General features: G+C 39.8%; 1 protein-coding gene across 1 annotated transcript; it reads left to right on the top strand.

The window, feature by feature from the left end:
- Nucleotides 1–1047: 1047 nt before the first annotated feature.
- LOC134652687 (uncharacterized) lies at nt 1048–18906 on the top strand. Its single transcript, XM_063507850.1, has 2 exons — nt 1048–2034; nt 14698–18906. Exons 1-2 carry the CDS (start codon nt 1048–1050, stop codon nt 18904–18906), a joined length of 5196 nt encoding a protein of 1731 aa, XP_063363920.1.
- Nucleotides 18907–21099: the final 2193 nt, after the last annotated feature.

The raw sequence follows: 21099 nt of genomic DNA on the forward strand, positions 1-21099 counted from the left end.
TTAACAATACGAAAACAGCAAACAAAATAAAAATAAGAAAATTGCACATGTGGGTTGGGTCCAGTAAAGTATGCATTAATGAATAAAACTAATAATATTTTAATAATGGCCAAATAAGCACTTAATGAATTTTAGAGTTACTTATACCGGTAAATAACCGCATGGTGGTGGTGTAAAATTTTGGGTCCAATCCAGGCCACGCCTGTGTTTTAAAAAGCAGAAAACATCATGGTCGAAAAAAATCTAAAATGAGGACTAAAATTATTTCAGGATCATACACAGGCAAGAGGTTAGATAAGTAACATCACTCGTTAATTTTGTAGTATAAGGACCCTTTTCTCCTAAGTATTTTTTCTATACCAAGAATTGGGTTTCCTCCGTTTTTTTTGCACAAAACTATCTCTAATCACAGAGCCTGTACAATGCAAGCATCGCACATTTCTCGCGTCAGCATTAAATACAATGACTTTATAATAATTGCTGTATTTGCGATTACGCCATACATCGATTTATGAATTAGTTTACGTTTATACGTGCTCCTAGCTAGTACTTACTTATATACCTTGGTTATCAATAAATACATATACCGGAATCAGTGTTTCCATCAAGATTGCAATCAACCATCAAGAATCATATCAACTCAGATGTACGACCCGTACATCTTTTGGTCCTTCAAAGTTATCAGTGACTGTGACAGTGATTTCGTCCAAACGGCCTCCCACAAGCGGGTCTCACCGTGCGGATTGAACAGGCGCTGTGAGTCATCCAGAGCCTGATTATATTCATTGTCATCGGAGAACAGCATCAGTTCATCATCGAAGATATCAAGATTATCAAGAGACGTCTACTATCAAGCCAAGTAAGAGGAATCTCGAACTTGAAAGATCATCATTATCAGTGCTGCAGCAATTATCATCAATTTTAAATCAGGAAATCAATATCATTATCAAACATCAAATATCAGTGGCCACAGTATTGTCAATTATTTGTTGATTAATACTTATTATTATTATCAATATCTACTCAACTACCTATCAATAAATCAAGATGAGTTCGGAAAAGGAAATGGAAGCGATTCGCAATGATCAAAATCAGCTCATGGCCAATATGAACAGGCTATTTGAGAACTACAAAAAAGATGGTCCAAGTCGCCGAACTGAGTCTAACATCAATAACAAGTTGACCGGCCTCGACGGATTCTGGCAAGAGTTTCAAAGCAATCATGCAAGGCTGGTAGCATTCCAGAACGAGGATTGCACTTATTATGCCGAAAAGACTTATAACAAAACCAAAACCTTCTACGAATCAACTAGGTCTGTATTGTTAGATCATTTGGAAACAGCTAAAAGCGCTCCTCTATCAACGAGACCTAGGCCAATCTCACAGAAACCGGCAGAACACCCTTCGTCAGCAATGCCCAATTGGGCCGAAGAAAATACAAAAAGTGAAGAAGTGCACCCTGGGCCATCAAATCACCAGAGCCGCGCCGTCTCTCAAGATCAACAACCTGAGAATCAAGAAAAAACAGCCACCCGGGCTCCAGTCAATCCAGGGTTCGCAATTCCACCTATTTTTAATTTCACCGAACAACCAAGCCTCGATGCTGCCAAGTTGTCAGAGAAGATGAGAAAACAACAGAGCAACTTCAAGGCCTTCGCGCATACTTTACATTACATAGACCTCTCCACGATTAATGAAAAGTGGGAATTGGAAGATTTACTCAAATCAGTCCAGTCTCGTTGGGCAACCATTGACACTCTGCACTGGGATATCGACAGTGAACTTCTCGAAGACGACGAAACCTATAATCAAACGTTCTACAAATATGAGAAGAAATTCCAAGACATCAAAAAATCTATCAATTCGAAAATATGGTCCATGGCTCACCGTGAGAAATCAACCCCCGTCATGGACATACCGCCGTTTAGTGGGAACTACCAACAGTGGGTTTCATTCAAGGATCTATTTAATGAAGCCATACATCATAATCGCTCCATGTCCAACGCACAAAAGATGCAATTTTTGAAAAACAAGGTCAGGAGGGCTATGATGCTTTGTCACCAAATCATTAATCATTTATTGCGTGATATGTGAAATACCTGATAAGTGATTAAATGTGGTAAAAAGACGCGAGGATAAAGTACAAGTGACTAACGATAGCGTGACATGATTTGAGCGTTTGAAAAATCAATTTTAATCTCGATGACTTAAGGCCTATTTTAAAGAATAGATTACTTAATCACATTCCACCACTTATCTACTTTTGCCATTGACTGATAAAAATCATCCGTGGTTTGAGCTTTTGAAAAATCAATTCTAAACAAGTTTACTTAAAGCGTATTTTAACGAATGACATCCTATCACCACTTATCCACATGTGACGTTGATAGTTAAAAGTTATCCACGGTTAAAGCTTTTGAAGCTTTATTTCTAAGTACTTAGAGTTTATAGTCTTTGAAATAAGCTACATTATCGAATTAAGGTAGAACCGGCTGCAATACTTAATTAACGAAGGCTCATATTTGCTTGTAAATTCATACAAAATTTTAAGGACAGTAGACCTTATTAACCTCAAATACGGTGAATTTTATACGTCAAACCATCTGTCAAAATCAACTAAATTGTAGGCCCTCCCCAAACTTAGCCACCTTACTAAGACAACTGCTCGATGCATGTGGCCGTTGCTCTCCGCCTAATAGGTTGCCATGGGTATGCCAACCCCACCAATGCATCTACGGTTCCACTGTGGGGAGCAACGGCCACCATGTCTTGAGCTGCTGCCGTTGCGCTGGGAGGTTCCCACGGCACCATGTTCTTAATGACATCGTTAGGAGAGCCTTATTGTCAGAGTTACCTAATATCCCATGTATGCTTGAGCCGCCAGGCTTTAGCCGATCGGACGGCATAAGGCCTGACGGCTAGACCCTGGTGCCGTGGGAAAGAGGTAAGTGCTTACTGTGGGACGCCACGTGCGTCAGTACTTTTGCCGCCCCGCATCTTAGTCGTACAATGCGGTCGGCAGGAGCGGCTGCTGAGCATGCGGCGTCTCTTAAAAACCGGCCAAGTGCGAGTCGGACTCGCGCACGAAGGGTTCCGTACCATTAGGTACGCAAAAAACGGCAACAAAATCACGTTTGTTGTATGGGAGCTCCACTTAAATATTTATTTTATTTTGTTGTTAGTACTTATTATTTGTTGTTGGCAACAGAAATATATCATCTAAATAGACAGACAGACCGACGGACAGCGGAGTCTTAGTAATAGGGTCCCGTTTTTCCTGAAACCCTAAAAAGATAAATACTCGGCGCTGAGCGGGTATTTATTCGTCTCCCTCGGTGTCGAGACTTCGGGATGCTCCGGGAGCTGGGACCTCGCCTGTTTGAAAGGAGCCTTGACCCCCGCTCCGGATTTTTCCTGATGCAAAGACTGTCCATCGCAATCTAAGGCGGTCCTAGGTCCTTGCTACTCGTAAAGTCTGCAGCGATATTGATAGCCCACGCAGTGCAAGTGTTATACTTGGTCAACCAGATCTTGACAGTAGAAAAAGTTGGCAAATTTGAAAAATGTAGGCGCGAAGGGATATCGTCCCATAGAAAATTTGAATTTCGCGCCTTTTTCTACTGACAAGGTTTGGTTGACCATCTATAGAAAAAAAATCAGCGATGTCAAATCGGCGACATGATAGATTTTCATTGTCAGTCAGGCTAAAAGTACAATGTAATATTAATTTAAAAATTCATTGCGTAACATATACCTATAGGAAGAAAACAAACAAATAAATTGCATTAAATATATGCAGAACATGAGAACTATGAGAGTATGGATCACTCCATACGCAGAAGTGATTGATGGCTGAACATATATTCTGAAATTCGGCAACGCTATGAAGAAAAAATCCTTGGACGCCTATTCTCCACAGGTGACATGAGAGGAAATATTGTCTGAAAAAAAAAACTGCAAGAGCTGATTTTATACGCAGATAAAAAAGACGTTAGAGTTTATGGAGACATGACAGAAGACGCGGTATGCTGAAGAATATGTTGTCACAAAAGGAGCGACAGTCCGTTTAAATGTAAATATGTTGCAATGACCTTCAACTGGTGTCAGCGAGCTTGCCGTGATACCTTCACGAGCTAATCACAGCGGCGTATGATAAAATCATAGTTTCTACTGTGCGAAACATTTAGGGCGCGTGTACACGGTCCCGCCTCCGCGCTGCTGCCGCGCCGCCGCCGCACCTTCGCGCTATTTACACGAGACGCGTAAAGCCCGCTGCCGCGCCGCCACTGCGCCGCCGCTGCACCTTCGCGCTATGTACACGAGACAAGTATAGTCCGCCGCCGCGGGTTTTACGCGTCTCGTGTACATAGCGCGAAAGTGCGGCGGCGGCGCGGAGGCGGCACCGTGTACACGCGCCCTTATGTGTATGGAATCGAAGCTGTTTCCGGCCTAACTCCAATCTGTGGCTAAATGTTTTGGTGCTTGTAGTTTTTAAGTATTCTGAATTAAATACTCTGATTTAAACATAATTAGATTGTTTTTTTATTATTATTAATCTCTCTATTTTCACTTTATTGCACGAAACATAGGACGTTTTGCCAAATGGAATTCTCTACCAGTCAGGCGTAAGGCAAACAGAGATTGGTGTTGGTATGTAGGATATAAAAGCGACCGTATGTCGAACAGATAATCTGGTTGCTGGCATTACATACATCTTTCGTGCTGGTATTTTATACTGTTAAATCGTACCTATGCTAAAAAAGTGACGAACTCCGAATGTGACGTCCTCAGAAAGTGGCGTTCTCAGAAAGTGACGTCCTCAGTGCAACATTATATCTTTAATTAAAGATAAAGATAAAAGATAAAAAACAGTTTATTGCCACAACTAGAAATCTTACATTCTTACAACTAGAAATCTTACAATTAGAATAAACACCTTAAACATAGTAGGTAGGAACTAACATTAATTTAAATTTCATATTGTTATAGGCAATGGGTACCAGTCTCAGCTCGTGCTAGATATGTGGCATGCATATATCCAGCGCTGATTTTCAGCCTGGTCCCTTCTATATATATATAGATATACGTATAACATAAATATATATATATTTTTTTTTTATTTATTTATTTATTTATATATTTTTCTTTCCGGTCGGTCTGTTTCACTATACGGCTAACTAAGAATAGGTTGCAAGATGTGTGCGACTGTATACAATATATATAAATTGTTTGTGTATGAGTGTACGTGTATGTAATTAATTAAACTTTGATTTAGATTATTGATTTTATTTTATTGATTTTATTTGATTTCCTATGAGCTACTTAGGAGTTTAAGTGAGGGGGTGGTTTCCCTTTTGCAACTCGAGAAAGTGTGCTTTGACCAGTTTCTTGAAAGTAAGTAATGGCATAATTAAGTACTTTAAGATGTGCCGGCAATCCGTCGCCATGTTGAGTTTGAGGTCGGCGTCTAGTTCGGCACACACTCAGAGCATATAATACTAGAGAGCGGACAAGCCGCCGGCGGCCGTGTCGCAGTTGTTAGCTCATTGAGCATACAACGCCGCCAGTTCGCCGTCCGTTGTTACCGAGTATGCACGCGCGCTGTTCACCGAAAAACTTCTGTTTTTTACCAAAATGCCGAGTTGTGCAATAATTACTTGTAAACATCGCAGTGATTTGATTAATTTCCAGACCAATGGGATCACTTTTCACAGGTTTCACTACTTATTTCAAATAAAACCACGAATTCAACGTAATATTCCGACTTGTATCCATGTAAGCATACACTTGCTTGTCATTTAATATGTTTCATTATACAATGCTGCTGTACAAGTAACATGATTGCAAAGTACAGTGTTTACGCCGCAATGAACTGGGTACAAAACGATTCACTCAATGAGAAATTTTCTCATAGTGCAGCAGCGATGTGCTCCGCTTGGATAGTGCTGTGCGGCACCTATAACACGTATCGATAAAACCAGCCCAGGGTTAGTTGACGCTAAAAATAATTTAAAAATTTAAAGATGGTTACTGTCTTTAATATAATATATTATTATAATATTATTTAGTATACATTTTGTGTAATTGGTTACCTAATGGTATGTATGTATGAATATACTTTATTGCACATGGAAATAAAAACGAGAAACATAGTTACAGAGTAAATTAAATACAACAAAGGCGAACTTATCCCTGTATGGGATCTCTTCCAGTTAACCTTTGAGGAAACGAATAAACAAAAGTAACGATGAATGACAAACAAAAACAGTAGTGTACAATCACTAAAATTAATGAAATGCAAGTTTTGAATACACATTGCTACAAATAATATATATAAACATAAATAGAAATACTTAAATAAATAAAATAAAGCGTATATATATAAATATAACCTAAATAAAATAAATAAATACTCAATATATATCATAAATAAATAGATATGAGCTCGAACCAGAAAAGTAAAGGAAACTAAAGAAGTACTAATCGAGGAAAACCGAATTACTTATGTATCGGAAAGCCACAATTTTTTAAGCCTCTCCTTGAGTGATGCTACAGATTGCTACAGTGTCTGCCTACTGTGCACGAGGTCTCGGGTTCATTTTACTGGGCAGTAATTGGCTATAAATATTAAACGTAATATACCCGCGTGCATTTGCACAGATAAGAAAATTATTGTTTTTTATTGCTCTATAATAAATTAATAATCAAAAATTCGATGTTATTATTGCAATCAAATTTCGAATGCCTTTTTTCTGAACACATCATATGACATTTTTTAATATGTGTGTAGATAAAGTAATATATGCAACTGTACATTATTAAGCAATTTAAGCATAATAATTTACAGTTACGTAAAGTTTATGTACTGTACATTCCTTATTTTTTGATAAACTACTAATATCTACTTAAATCAAATGTCTTGTTTTAACAAGTTAATTTATTCCATAAATAGGCAATTAAGAACAATGATTCCGAATATTTATATTTGAATAGTGTTCATGAAGTTATCGACACACAGTCTTTTCCGACAGTCGATCAAATATCGATATCACGGTGTCCCGGCTCAGTTCCCGTAATTATCGTTGTGTGCGTGCGTGATGACACGACTCGCTGGTCGTTCGCATGTACACAGACATTGAAATGATGCGCGTGTATTGTGCAATAGGAGCGTCCATCTACAAGTGTGCGTACTTTAGGTGTGTGCGTGCGTTGTCTTTATAATCACTGGTGCTTTGTGTGTGTTCGAGAACTTGCGACAGGCGTATTCAATACAAATCGCCGGGCATGCCCGATCTCCTTCCTTCCTATATCTGTGGGCACACACATAGAGTGCCAAGTCTTTGAGCACTCTATATATGTGCCGAAACTCCTCGTTGGGCATATCCAAAGGGTTCCATGTATCCCTTATGGCACGTCGTTGAATTTTTCTTTGTTGATGCTTTTCTTCCATGGCAGCAGCTGCCAAGAAGAAATGATATCTTTGCCATCCCTACAAATAATGTAATGATATTCTTATATGAATACAAATGGAGTTCAAATAGTATATATTATATTTGGAAAAAAAAACTATACCGGCCAAGTGCGAGTCCAAAATTTTAGACCCAGTAATTTCGGAGATAAAAGTGGGGAGAGGGGGTAATTTTTTGGCTATTTTCTTAAATAACTTCTAACCTATTTATTGTACTTAAAAAATCGCTGGTGGTCTAGCGGTAAGAGCATGCAACTTGCAATCCAGAGGTCGCGGGTTCAAACCCCGGCTCGTACCAATAAGTTTTTCAGAACTTATGCACGAAATATCATTTGATATTTACCAGTCCCTTTTCGGAGAAGGAAAACATCGTGAGGAAACCGGACTAATCCCAATACTGGCCTAGTTTACCCTCTGGGTTGGAAGGTCAGATGACAGTCGCTTTCGTAAAAACTAGTGCCCACGCCAGTTCCTGGGATTAGCTGCCAAGCTGCCCCAGGCTCCCATGAGCCGTGGCAAATTCCGGGACAACGCGAGGAAGCCATGTCCGTCTTTGGGTGATGGGTCACTAATTTACATTGTGTACTAAATTTCAACTTAATTTTGGTCTAGTCGTTTCCGTGAAAATAGGCTGTGACAGACGGACAGGCAGACGCACGAGTGAACCCTAAAAATTGTATTTTTCACCACTTCTATACCATGAGAGCACCTTGTCGTGCCCAGTGAGCACTACGATAAATTAATCAAAGGCTAGCCGTCAAAAATCGACTATATGTCTAATTATCCAACAAACGTAGCCATTTACCGTCTATCGCTGTCAAAGTGGACAAAACGGTATGAATGTTATAAAAATGTATAAATCTAGACAAGTGTCTTTTATATCATTTAACTTATCCACTTATCAACTAAAAGGCGGCATCGTCAAACAGCGGTCTTGACATCACTACGACAACCGGGAATAGAGCAACACTTTGACGTCTGTCATCTAGAGATCGGTTTTTGCGCGTGATCGGCGTCGCGTATTACCTAAGTCCAAAACTCTGATTATTATTGTGATTCCCTAATAAATATTGTTTAAAATGGTGCTCTGGTGTTTTTACCCTTACAGCTTCAGAAGTGCGATAGTGGATTCCCGCCTACTACGATATAATTTGTCGAAATTGACATTACGAAATTTACCGCGCGTAGTCCTTCCTTGTTTCATTGTTCTGATCGTTAATCTGATTGTAATGAGTAAATGCACCAACACCACTCATCAGTTAGGGACTTAAATATACAAAGTCCAAGATTGGTGTCAAAATCATACCTACAAGAATAGCCTACAAAACTAACCTGTGCCGGCTATTGGCTGGCGTATCGTACCTTTGCCGTGTGTTTTGTGTGTTTTGTGTTTGATTTCAGATACCTATTTCAGTTTATGTACATCAATGATCATGACTGTCAAAAATAAAACATATTGACAGTGTAATAAAGCTGCTGGCATGTATGTATTACAATATTCACAGCAGAAGATCACAAGACATAAGCAGCTGACAGATACCATTAGGTACAATTGAATTTTGATATTGGTATGAATGAAATAAATCCTTGGGATTATAGAGTAACTCAGGTAAAAGTTAACTCAGGTAAGAAGTCTGTCGATCCAACACCTAACAGTGCTCCGGGGCCATAGTGGTAAATATTCACTGCCTCACTTATATGTTGTGTTATTTTTGTAATCTATGTGCTTTCAGATACATAACATAATGTGATTAAGTATGTCTACATGACATATTAACAAAATGCTATGATCATTTTCTAAAGTTTGTGTCGTGGTGAAATTTACATTCAAGTAAAAAGCATACAAAACAAGTTTGGTAATGTAAACTTAGCCTTGATTGATACTATATGTATGTTGGTATTATGCTTTCATGATTAACAATGAGTGCTATTTAATACTTTATCCTTTCAGTCAAATTAAAATAGATTACAAGTTTTCTCAAACACTGGAATACTGGTTACAACGACAATGAGGAGAAATTACTTGTTGTCTCATATGTGTGTATGTGTGGGTGATATTACACATGCTTATTGCAACTGAAATAATGCTTTGTTGGTATGTTTTTGGTTTGTGTAATTTCCAGAAATTTAACAGCAATGATTCTTGAATTGAACGACCATACCGTCATTGAACGCACTAGAGTGACTATCGGGTCAGGCCTCTATAATGAACCCAAATGGACATGGGTAATATTTGTTAATTGGTTATGGATGCCAGGTATATTATGTCCTAGTGCTCATAATTCATATATGGAGAAAATATGTTGATAAGTGGCTATACTCCGATGTCATGGAAAATGAGGTATTTATTTAGAAATAAAATGTTTGTTCATGTTCTACATGTATACTAACGGTCAGTATGTGTTACATTGACTGTGTGTGGTTAGTAAAGTGCGCTTTATGAATAAGCGAAAGGTGACATTTATTTGTAGCTGGTTAGTATTGTCTGTGACAAATGTAGTCGCTACATGTTTCCGGAGCCTCCTCGGGCTGAATATTTTAAAAGACAGTTCATATCACATATAACCTCCTGCATCTTTGCAATTAACATTAAGCTGCAGACATACTGATAAATAAGGCAGTAAATCATTTGAGATGTTGAGAAAATTTCTGTCTGTACATATTATTGATTGGTTCTATGTATTAAAAATCTTATGAATGTTTATACAAATTAATTGCATACAGCTTATAGTATGTTGTGGTTGTTGTTTTGTTCATTGGGATGTTGGTTTAAGTTTGCATTGCAAATATTTTTCACAAAATGTTATGTTATAAAATGAACCAAAGACATATATTTAAACAGACTTACCAAACTAATGAAAGTTATTGGCATGACATTGTCAAGTGTTTGAGTTATTGACAATGATAATCATTTGTGATCTAACAGTATGTTTCAGATGCATTTCATTATAACAAAACTTTATTACTGATGAAGTTTGATGAATTTCCAAGGTTAAAATCTTGTCAAAGAGATGGACATATTGAACAAGATATTTACTGAGCTGAGTATGACACTGGTAAAGCAGGTTGTTGCTAATGGTAAGCGAGGTAAATACTTTCAGGAGTCAATATGGATATTGACGGTCTACATGATACATGTCTTTTACATACAAGTGCGACTGGACTCTAAACGTTCCAGTCCGATAAGTGTTTTATGGGTGAATATTAAACGAAGGTAAATAGCTTGGTTAAAGCTAACTATTTTAACCCATTCACTGCTAATGAACATTGACCGAAGAATATCATGTCATGAGCTACTGTTTGAAGTTATTGACGGTTTTTGTCTGAACTTGTAGTGTGTTATGGTACCGGTTGCATTAATAAACAGTACACTTTTATTACTTCTGGGTTTCATAAATCAGAAGTTATAAATAATAATATGTTTCACAAATTTTGTGGGTTCACTAAGTATGTATTTCATTGTTTTGAAAAATGCATAAATTGTGGTTTATTATGTTATGAACTCATTTATCTTACAATGTGTGCTTGCATGGCATTTAACAAAATTATTTAGTTTTGTGCAGGTATAAGTTAACCTGGATGATGATGTGTTGAGTTATCTACACATAAAATGCACATGCACAGCTGGAGAAAATCAACCATGTGTGTCTTGGGATTGGAAGCTTTATGGTTTAAGCATATGTGCCATGATTTGACTGATTGGTCATTATCAATATACACTTCATGATGGTTGAAAAATACAATTTGTGAAACCTCGATAAGGCGAACCTGGGTAAGAGAGGAACCTCGATAACATGAACTTCTGTTCAGGCTCTACTGTAGTTCAATGTTGGTATAGTAAGAGTGTTGCCTTTATTTAGGGGCACGGAAGAGGCAAGCCAAGTTGCACATGATCATTTACAATTGGTTGCATAGTAGCAACTGCTTATTATTTTATATTTCCCATGTTAAGGGCAAATGCTGTTATTTCAGGTACCGTTTTCAGATTAAGAACTGACTACGAGTATATTCTCAGATTAGGAACTGAGATATAATTTTATGAGACACTCGGATTGAGAACTGAGTGATTATTTTATTTATATTACTTACTCTCGAGTTCGGAATCGAGTTGTGATTTTGTTTTATCCCAGATTTAGAACTGGGTTACTGTTGTCATACTTATGTGTTTTGTTAACAGGTTTGCCGACTAAAATAAACACATTGTGCTTGATTAATTTTATTAGACGCTCGGATTGAGAACTGAGTGATTATTTTATTTATATTACTTACACTCGAGTTTGGAATCGAGTTGTGATTTTGTTTTATCCCAGATTTAGAACTGGGTTACTGTTGTCATACTTATGTGTTTTGTTAACAGGTTTGCCGACTAAAATAAACACATTGTGCTTGATTAATTTTATTAGACACTCGGATTGAGAACTGAGTGATTATTTTATTTATATTACTTACTCTCGAGTTTGGAATCGAGTTGTGATTTTGTTTATCCCAGATTTAGAACTGGGTTACTGTTGTCATACTTATGTGTTTTGTTAACAGGTTTGGCGACTAAAATAAACACGTTGTGCTTGATTAATTTTATTAGACACTCGGATTGAGAACTGAGTGATTATTTTATTTATATTACTTACTCTCGAGTTTGGAATCGAGTTGTGATTTTGTTTTATCCCAGATTTAGAACTGGGTTACTGTTGTCATACTTATGTGTTTTGTTAACGGGTTTGCCGACTAAAATAAACACATTGTGCTTGATTAATTTTATTAGACACTCGGATTGAGAACTGAGTGATTATTTTATTTATATTACTTACTCTCTTCAATGTCTGCTATAGAGCTTTAATTATTATGTGCTCTTTAAGAAGGGCTGTTACTTTAGTCTTGGCAAGGGATGCTATCCTTAATAGGCTACTTCCTGGCGCCGGTAATCGCAACAGAGGCTTTAAGGAGCGGCCTGTTGCTTGTCACTATCCTTGAGAGGGTGGTTGTTGCTGATATTTGCAGTGTAGGCTTTAAGAGGCAGACCATTGCATTCCTTAAGAGGATGGTTGTTTACTGGTATTTGCAGTGTAGGCTTTAAGAGGCGGACCATTGCATGTCATATAAGACTATCTTTAAGAGGATGGTTGTTACTGGTATTTGCTGCAATGCAGGCCTTAAAAGGCGGACCGTTGCATGTGAGCTTAGATTATCCTTAATAGGCTAATTTTGTTACTGGTATATCTGCAGTGCAGGCCTTAAACGGCGGACCATTGCATGTGATATAAGACTATCCTTAAGAGGATGGTTGTTTACTGGTATTTGCAGTGTAGGCTTTAAGAGGCGGACCATTGCATGTCATATAAGACTATCTTTAAGAGGATGGTTGTTACTGGTGTTTGCAGTGTAGGCCTTAAGAGGCGGACCATTGCATGTGATATAAGACTTTCCTTAAGAGGATGGTTGTTACTGGTATTTGCAGTGTAGGCCTTAAGAGGTGGACCATTGCATGTGATATAAGACTATCCTTAAGAGGATGGTTGTTACTGGTATTTGCTGCAATGCAGGCCTTAAAAGGCGGACCATTGCATGTGATACAAGACTATCTTTAACAGGCTAGTTAGTTCCTGGTATCTGCAGTGCAGGCTTTAAGAGGCGGACCATTGCATGTGATATGATATTATCCTTAAGAGGACCATTATTTCTACTACCGATGAATGTTTTATCTATATCGTATCGTACTATTTGTTGTTGACCTTGAGAGGTTGGCTTGAGACCTTGTTTACAAAAGGATATTTTAATGACCTTAAGACTGATGATCTCAAGGTTACCTTGAAAGGGTTGCTTGCACTTATACCTTCTAGGGATCGCTGGCGAAGTACCGGATCCAGTAGAGTTGGAGGGAGTGCCTGTTCGAAATACCCAGTTGGAGCGAGTGCGTGCACCGGGCTCCGTGACAACCTTATCGTGAAGGGCCGACTTCTACGGTCGTTGCGCCTACAAGGGCAGTGGTGTCCTAGCCTAGGCAGCTCCGCACATGCATGAGACGTGTCCCATGTTAGCCTCTCACGAGTTGTACGCATTTTTGTGCGTGCATGCGAGGGAGTCTTACATCCTACAACGGAGAAGCCAATTGTGAGTTTGTTCCAAGTCTTTGCTTTTAAAACGACACAAATAGTCATTGTTACGTTAAGCGGTCAGTATGAACGCACCGCTCAATGGGAGGTTTGGGTTAGCTGCATGGGTATACATGCTAGAAATTTATCAAAATCTAATAAATCCTTCAAAGTTATATGACGTTATTCACAAGAAAATAATTTATGTTAGATGGTGTTACAAAAAAGGGGGTGGTTTATCTACCTGCCGCTAGATGTCACGCTCATCGCAATATTTTATTATTTTGCATAATTAATTAATTGGTATTTATATCCTCTTGGTGTCATATGCACGTGAATTAAGCCTTTTGTGTGTTTCAAGCAAGTGCTGAGCAGACTTGCATATCCTAACACCTCTCATACCACGGATTATTTGGTACCTAGCCTGGTCATACTTTCTTACATTTGGTTCAGTCGGCTTAAGCCCTTACTCCAATTCGACTGAAATAGAACTAAATATCTTGGTGTAAGTTGACAATAACGAAATAGACCGTTTCAACGGAACTCGAGTCGAATTACTCAAAAGGACCAAGGCTTGTATATCGGCTGAGCGTAAAAGGTGCTTGTTCAATTCGCAGAATATTGAACTGGTGGAGGCTACATCCACCTGGTGAAGACCCAGCTTGCTGCGACTGCGTTGGCTGTGGCAGACTTCAGTGGCTGCACTGATGACAGTGACCTGCGGGGCGCTGGTCGGGTCAGGCGATGGCCGAGCTAAAAGGCGGCATCGTCAAACAGCGGTCTTGACATCACTACGACAACCGGGAATAGAGCAACACTTTGACGTCTGTCATCTAGAGATCGGTTTTTGCGCGTGATCGGCGTCGCGTATTACCTAAGTCCAAAACTCTGATTATTATTGTGATTCCCTAATAAATATTGTTTAAAATGGTGCTCTGGTGTTTTTACCCTTACACAACTAAGTTTAAGTTGGAAAAGTAGACAAATGACATATTATCCAACGAGCATGTTCTGCAGTTAATCGTTTAACGACTATCGCTGTCAAAAGTGGAGAAGACGACAAATCAATAAAAACTGGATAAAATGTCAGTTTTATCATCATTTATACAACTATATCATTTATACAGTCGACCATCATAGCCCTACAGAGGTGAAGCTGAAAAACTTATTCAACATCTCAACATCAGCTCAGAAAATTATGAAACCTGCTGGGAAATCTTAAACCACAGATACAACAACACGAAACTAATTTTCACCGCCCACCTCAATAACCTGCTGTCGCTATCAACAATGCAACAACAATCATATCAACAAATCAAGCGTTTACATGACACCACCAACGAGTGCTTAAACGCCATCAGGAATCTCGGCGTGGACACCTCGTCATGGGATCCGCTTATAGTCCATATTTTATCACAAAAGTTGGACGCGGAAAGTCATACGGAGTACGTCGAATCATTAAAGAACCCACGTGACTTGCCGACCTTAAAGGAATTCCTAGATTTCCTAGAAATGAAGTTTACATCATTTGAAGCAAGCCGTCGCAAGTTGGACACACCAAAACCATCCCAACAATCAGAAACATCAAGAAAACCTTACTACAAATCATTTGTAGGCATAAAGGATTCATCATTATCACAAAATAAATCAAATGATGTTAAATCAAGCTATTATCAAAGAAAACATTGCCCAGTTTGTAATAAGAATCATGGCATATTTAATTGCGAAACATTTCAAAGTGCAAAGCCAGAACGCAAACGGAGTATTATTGCAAGTTTGAATTTATGCAAAAATTGCCTTTACAATCACTACGATAAGGAATGTTTTTCAACAAGTCGATGCCGCACGTGTCAGGAAAGACATAATACACTCGTCCATGATGCCTACAGTCAGCAACAAGACACTTCCGACCTGCTTAATAAACGGAAAACTGTTGCAACTATTACGCAAGAATGTAATAAAAATATAGAAGTTTTATTACCAACCGCCCTCATCAAAGCAAGGGCAGTAGATGGAACTTATCACATTCTGAGAGCATTTATTGATCCTGGAGCACAGATGTCACTGATCACGGAGGCTGCGGCTCAACTTCTACAAATACCCCGAGAAAGCTGTGACGACACTATGTATGGCCTCGGCATTACTGGAAACACCTGCAACGGCGTTATAAACGTCACCATGTCATCAATGCATTGTGACTTTCAATTTAACGGAGAGTTATTTATCATGAATAAACTCACTCTTCCATTACCGAATCAAACCTTCATCAAACCCGATCTGTCGTACTTAAGAGGACTTCCACTGGCAGACCCGGATTACAACATCAGCCGCCCTATCGATATAATCTTGGGAACAGAAATCTACGCTAAATTCGTCCAAAATGGAACCATAATAAAGGGCGACGACCTTCCTGTAGCTCAGAAAACTAAACTTGGGTACATCATAAACGGAAAGGTCCCATTGCCATCGCATCAATGCTGCACCGTCGTCAACAACATGACTGATATCTCACGCTTCTGGACCATAGAAGACATCAATGAAGCATCAAGTTTGTCATCAGAAGATCAACATTGTATAAACTTCTATCGCGAAACTACATTTCGACAAGAAGACGGAAGATACGTCGTTCGATTGCCGTTGAAGCCAGAGATGGAAAATGCTCTAGGCCACTCAAAGAACATTGCCATAGCACAGTTCAGGCACCTCGAGATCAAGTTTCGAAAGGATCAAAACATCGAGAGAGAGTACAAGAAGTTTATTCAAGAATACATCAGTTTGGGCCATATGCGCGAATGTACAGACGGAATCGACGGGCCACCCAACTCGACACAAGAGTGCTTTTTGCCACATCACTGCGTGCAAAGGCCTGAATCAGCAACTACATCTCTTAGAGTCGTGTATAATGCGTCTTCCAAAACATCAAATGGGACAAGTCTGAACGACATCATGTACAGCGGACCCAATTTACAACACGACTTATTGTCACTCATCATTAAATGGAGACAATATAAGGTCGCGTACGTTGCAGACATAGAAAAAATGTTTAGAATGATTGGTATAAACATTCAAGATCAAAAATATCAAAAGATCATTTGGAGAGACAACGAACATCAAAGGTTTCGAGAATACGCATTAACTACCACAACCTACGGCACCAAGGCTGCCCCCTGGTTAGCCATGATGACGTTAAGACAGCTGGCCAAGGACGAACGCCACAACTATCCTGAAGCGGCTAAAGTCGTAGAAGAGAGTTTTTACATGGATGACCTTCTACACGGCTGTCACGATCTCGAATCAGCAAAAAAAATGAAACAAGATTTGATTGAATTGTTAGAATCAGGAGGGTTCAATCTTCGCAAATGGGCATCAAACACACCCGAACTACTGCAAGGAGCTAGCAAGTCTCAAGATCAACAACAAACTTTCGAATTCAAAGATCAAGAAACAACGAAAACTCTGGGTCTACGCTGGCACCCGCAGGAAGATCTATTTACTTTCCAACTAAAAATTACACCGCTATCAACTCAAACATCGCTCACAATGACGAAGAGAGAGTTACTGTCAAGTATAGCGAAAGTATTCGACCCTCTGGGGTGGCTATCGCCAGTAACCACGAAATTGAAGTTACTGTTTCAAAATGTCATATCAAATGACATCGGATGGAACGATCAAGTGCCCCATAATATCAAGAAGGAATGGTACACAATTTCACAAGACCTACAAACTATCAAAGTTATCAAAATCCCACGTTGGCTAAATACCTACAAGAATCAAGACCTTGAACTACACGGGTATTGCGATGCATCGACTAAAGCATACGCGTGCGCAATCTACTGCCGTGTCATCCCTACCGATGAAAAACAATCAACGCCGCCGCCGGTACTGATAGCAGCAAAATCAAGACTCGTACCGACGAAAAAAGCTGTGACCTTGCCGAGATTAGAACTGTGTTCAGCTCTACTTCTATCAGCCCTCATGGAGAAGGTCAAGCAATCCCTATCAGAAAACAAAATCAAATTGGTCTGCTGGTCTGACAGTACAGCAGTTTTGGGATGGCTAAACGGCGAACCTAGCAAATGGAAGCCATTTATAGCTAACCGGGTTACGCAAATTACAAAAATCATACCGCCGACTTGTTGGAACTACGTCAAGTCCGAGGAAAACCCGGCCGACTGCGCTAGTCGCGGAATCACGGCCCAGCAATTATTAAAACATCCTCTTTGGTGGAATGGTCCAAAATGGCTATCATCGTACAGTGAAAATCAAGAAAGGCCCACATTCACTACGGATCAAGAGGTTAAAACATCAAAACAAAGCCACGCGGTAACATGTAAACAAACCGACGGGGACATTATCAATGAATTAATAAGCAAGCATAGCAACTTGACACATTGCACCCGCGTGCTCGCATGGATACTACGAGTGGCTTCGCGGCGTCAGCAAAACTCGAGTTACCTAACAGCTGACGAGTTAAGAAGCGCTAAAAATAGAATCATTAAGTACGTGCAAGAAAGAGAGTTTGCAAATGAAATCGTCAATTTGAAAACAAATCAATCAGTGGATTTAAAGAGCAACATTTTGAAATTAAGACCTTTCCTGGACCAACATGGAATGCTACGCGTTCGAGGACGACTTCATAACGCACACATCAGCTGGGAAATGAAGCACCCTCTTATCATTCCACATAGAGGTCGCCTGACGGAGCTGCTTATAGATCAAGCACATAAAGCTGTTTTGCACGGAACCGCCAAACTCACTCACTCCAAACTAAGAGAAACAGTCTGGATAGTAGGAGGTAATAGAGCTACGAAAAATCTCCTACGCCGCTGCATAACGTGCCTTAAGCAGAAACCTCCAAAACTATCACAACGCATGGGTGACTTACCTGAGTCAAGGTCAAATCCATCAAGGCCATTTTATAATACCGGTGTGGACTATACAGGATACGTATCAGTGAAGGCAAGCAAGGGTCGCGGCATCAAAACGACTAAGGGCTACATTGCTGTGTTTTTTTGCATGGCAACAAAGGCAGTGCACTTAGAGCTAGTTTCAGACCTAAGCTCCGAATCATTTCTGGCTGCTCTACGGAGAATGTCCGCCCGGCGTGGAGCACCCCGTCACATCTTCAGTGACAATGGCACGAATTTTACTAAAGCCAACAAAGCAATTAAAAGGGAGTATGAAGAGATCACTGCCTCGCTAGATGAATCATTCTTCAAAGCCATCAGCGATATGAACATCAGCTGGCACTTCAATGCACCTTCGTGGCCCAGCGCGGGCGGCCTGTGGGAAGCGGCCGTCAAAGCCTCAAACATCATCTTCACCGAGTTCTGGGAGAACAACACCTAACCTTCGAAGAATTTTCGACTCTATTGGCACAGATAGAGGGGTGTTTAAATGCACGTCCACTGTGTGCATTGACCGAAGACCCTGATGACTTGGATTACATCACGCCGGCACACTTTTTAGCAAGTGGTCCGACTCTTCACATCGTGGAGACTGAAAGGGACGAGCGTACGCGGTGGCGCCTAACACAGAAAATATTCCAAGATGTATGGAAAAAATGGCAAACTGAATACCTGTGTCAGTTACAATCACGCTGTAAATGGACGCAACCCAAGCCAAACATTGAGATCGGCGACGTCGTAATCATTCACGACGCAAACTTACCTGCCGGCAAGTGGGCTCTTGGCAGGGTATCAGAGGTTCATGCAGGAAAGGATGGCCTTGTCCGTGTCGCTTCAGTAAAGACAAAAAATTCAATAATCAAAAGGCCCATCATCAAGCTGTCAAAACTGCCAGTATCAGAAAACGAATCATCAACCAGTGAAGAACAGAAAAAAGATTCATCGGCCACGCCCCCTGCAAAACAAACAAATCAAAGAAAACCAGCAAAATCCAAACTTATTGGTTACATCACTATGGCGCTTATGATGTTCATGTTATTTATATCGCCGGCGCAATGCGCTCATGACGTATCACGTTTCAAAGAGGGACAAGGCATTTACTTTGATAAAATAACAAATATGAAACTGGCCCGAGACGAGTGGAAACTTGTAGTTTATTATGACATCAATCCATACTGGGAAGGATCAGAACTATTTTCCAAATACATCAAGCACTTGGAAAATATGTGTCACGCCATCAAAAATAAACAACAGTGCAACATCGTACTCACTCAACTGCGTCACGCCTTTTCGGAATTAAAATACTACGACAGCATGCTACTCGGTCAACGTGTCGAATCACCACGAAAGAAGAGGGCATTCTTCAACGGCGTCGGTAACATCGCTCACAGCCTATTCGGCGTGCTCGACGATCAATTCGCCGAACAATATCAGAAGGACATCGACCTGACCAGAGCTAATGAAAAACACTTGGCACAATTATGGAGGAATCAAACCTCGGTTATAGAAGCGGAAGCCAACTTACTAAAGAGAGTTGAAACATCAATGCAAAATCAGCACAAAACTTTCAACCAACACATAAACAACATCGAGATGAGCCTTAACAAACAGGCCACCGAAATTCAAGAATCAACCCAAATTAATGAAATCACCGTGTCATCAATCATCGCTAATAACATACTCGTGAACCTGAAAAGCATACAAGACACTTTATTGGACACCATGGCTAACGTCATTTATGGCAAATTCAACGTTCACCTCTTGACACCACAACAGTTGAAAGATGAGCTGAATATCATAGCCGGGCAGATGCCAAATGATTTGACTCTACCCTGCGAAAACATCAACACCGATCTACCTAAACTATATCAATTAATGAAGGTGCGAACAAAAATGACCCGCCAGTACCTTATCTTCGAAATCAAGATTCCCTTAGTATTTCAAGATATGTACGAACTCTTCAGATTAATATCAATTCCACGTCAAGTTGGAAAAAATATGATCAAAATACGACCTATAGCAGATCAAGTGGCTATAAATATCAAAAAAGAATCGTATATACCTATGTTGGATGAAACCGTAAATAAATGCTCGCACTACGATTCTAATACTCTTATTTGTACGCTACAAGGTCCAATTTATCAACTGAAGTCTGACTCACACCTTTGCATTGCCGATCAAATTTCAAACGAGTGCTCAGCTGACTCTGACACTTGCCACAACATATGGACGGAACTAAGCACTATGAATACATACCTATTCTTTTGTTGTGACGAATGTACTGCGAGAATCACATGCGGACAGGAGGTCAAGGCCGAGCATCTAAATAAGGCAGGAATCATAACCCTTCAAACAGAGTGCGTGTTAAATGGAGACGCCTTTACCATATTTCCACAGAAGAAACTTTCGAACGACATCAAAACACAAGCAACCGTTGTTAAGTTCGACGTGCCCTCCATAAACAACGTTATAAACCTAACAGTACCAGTCCTACAAGGCGAATCAAATGCTCTTGACAGCAATGACAAATATTTCAAGGTCATCAAAGACCAAATCGAACACATGAAGAACGAGGGAGCGCTATCAGACAGAATCAACTACCACGACGTGCATCACTACACAGTAATCTATGTGG

The sequence above is a fragment of the Cydia amplana genome, chromosome 12 (genome assembly GCF_948474715.1).
Source record: "Cydia amplana chromosome 12, ilCydAmpl1.1, whole genome shotgun sequence".
Taxonomy (NCBI): Eukaryota; Metazoa; Arthropoda; class Insecta; order Lepidoptera; family Tortricidae; genus Cydia; species Cydia amplana.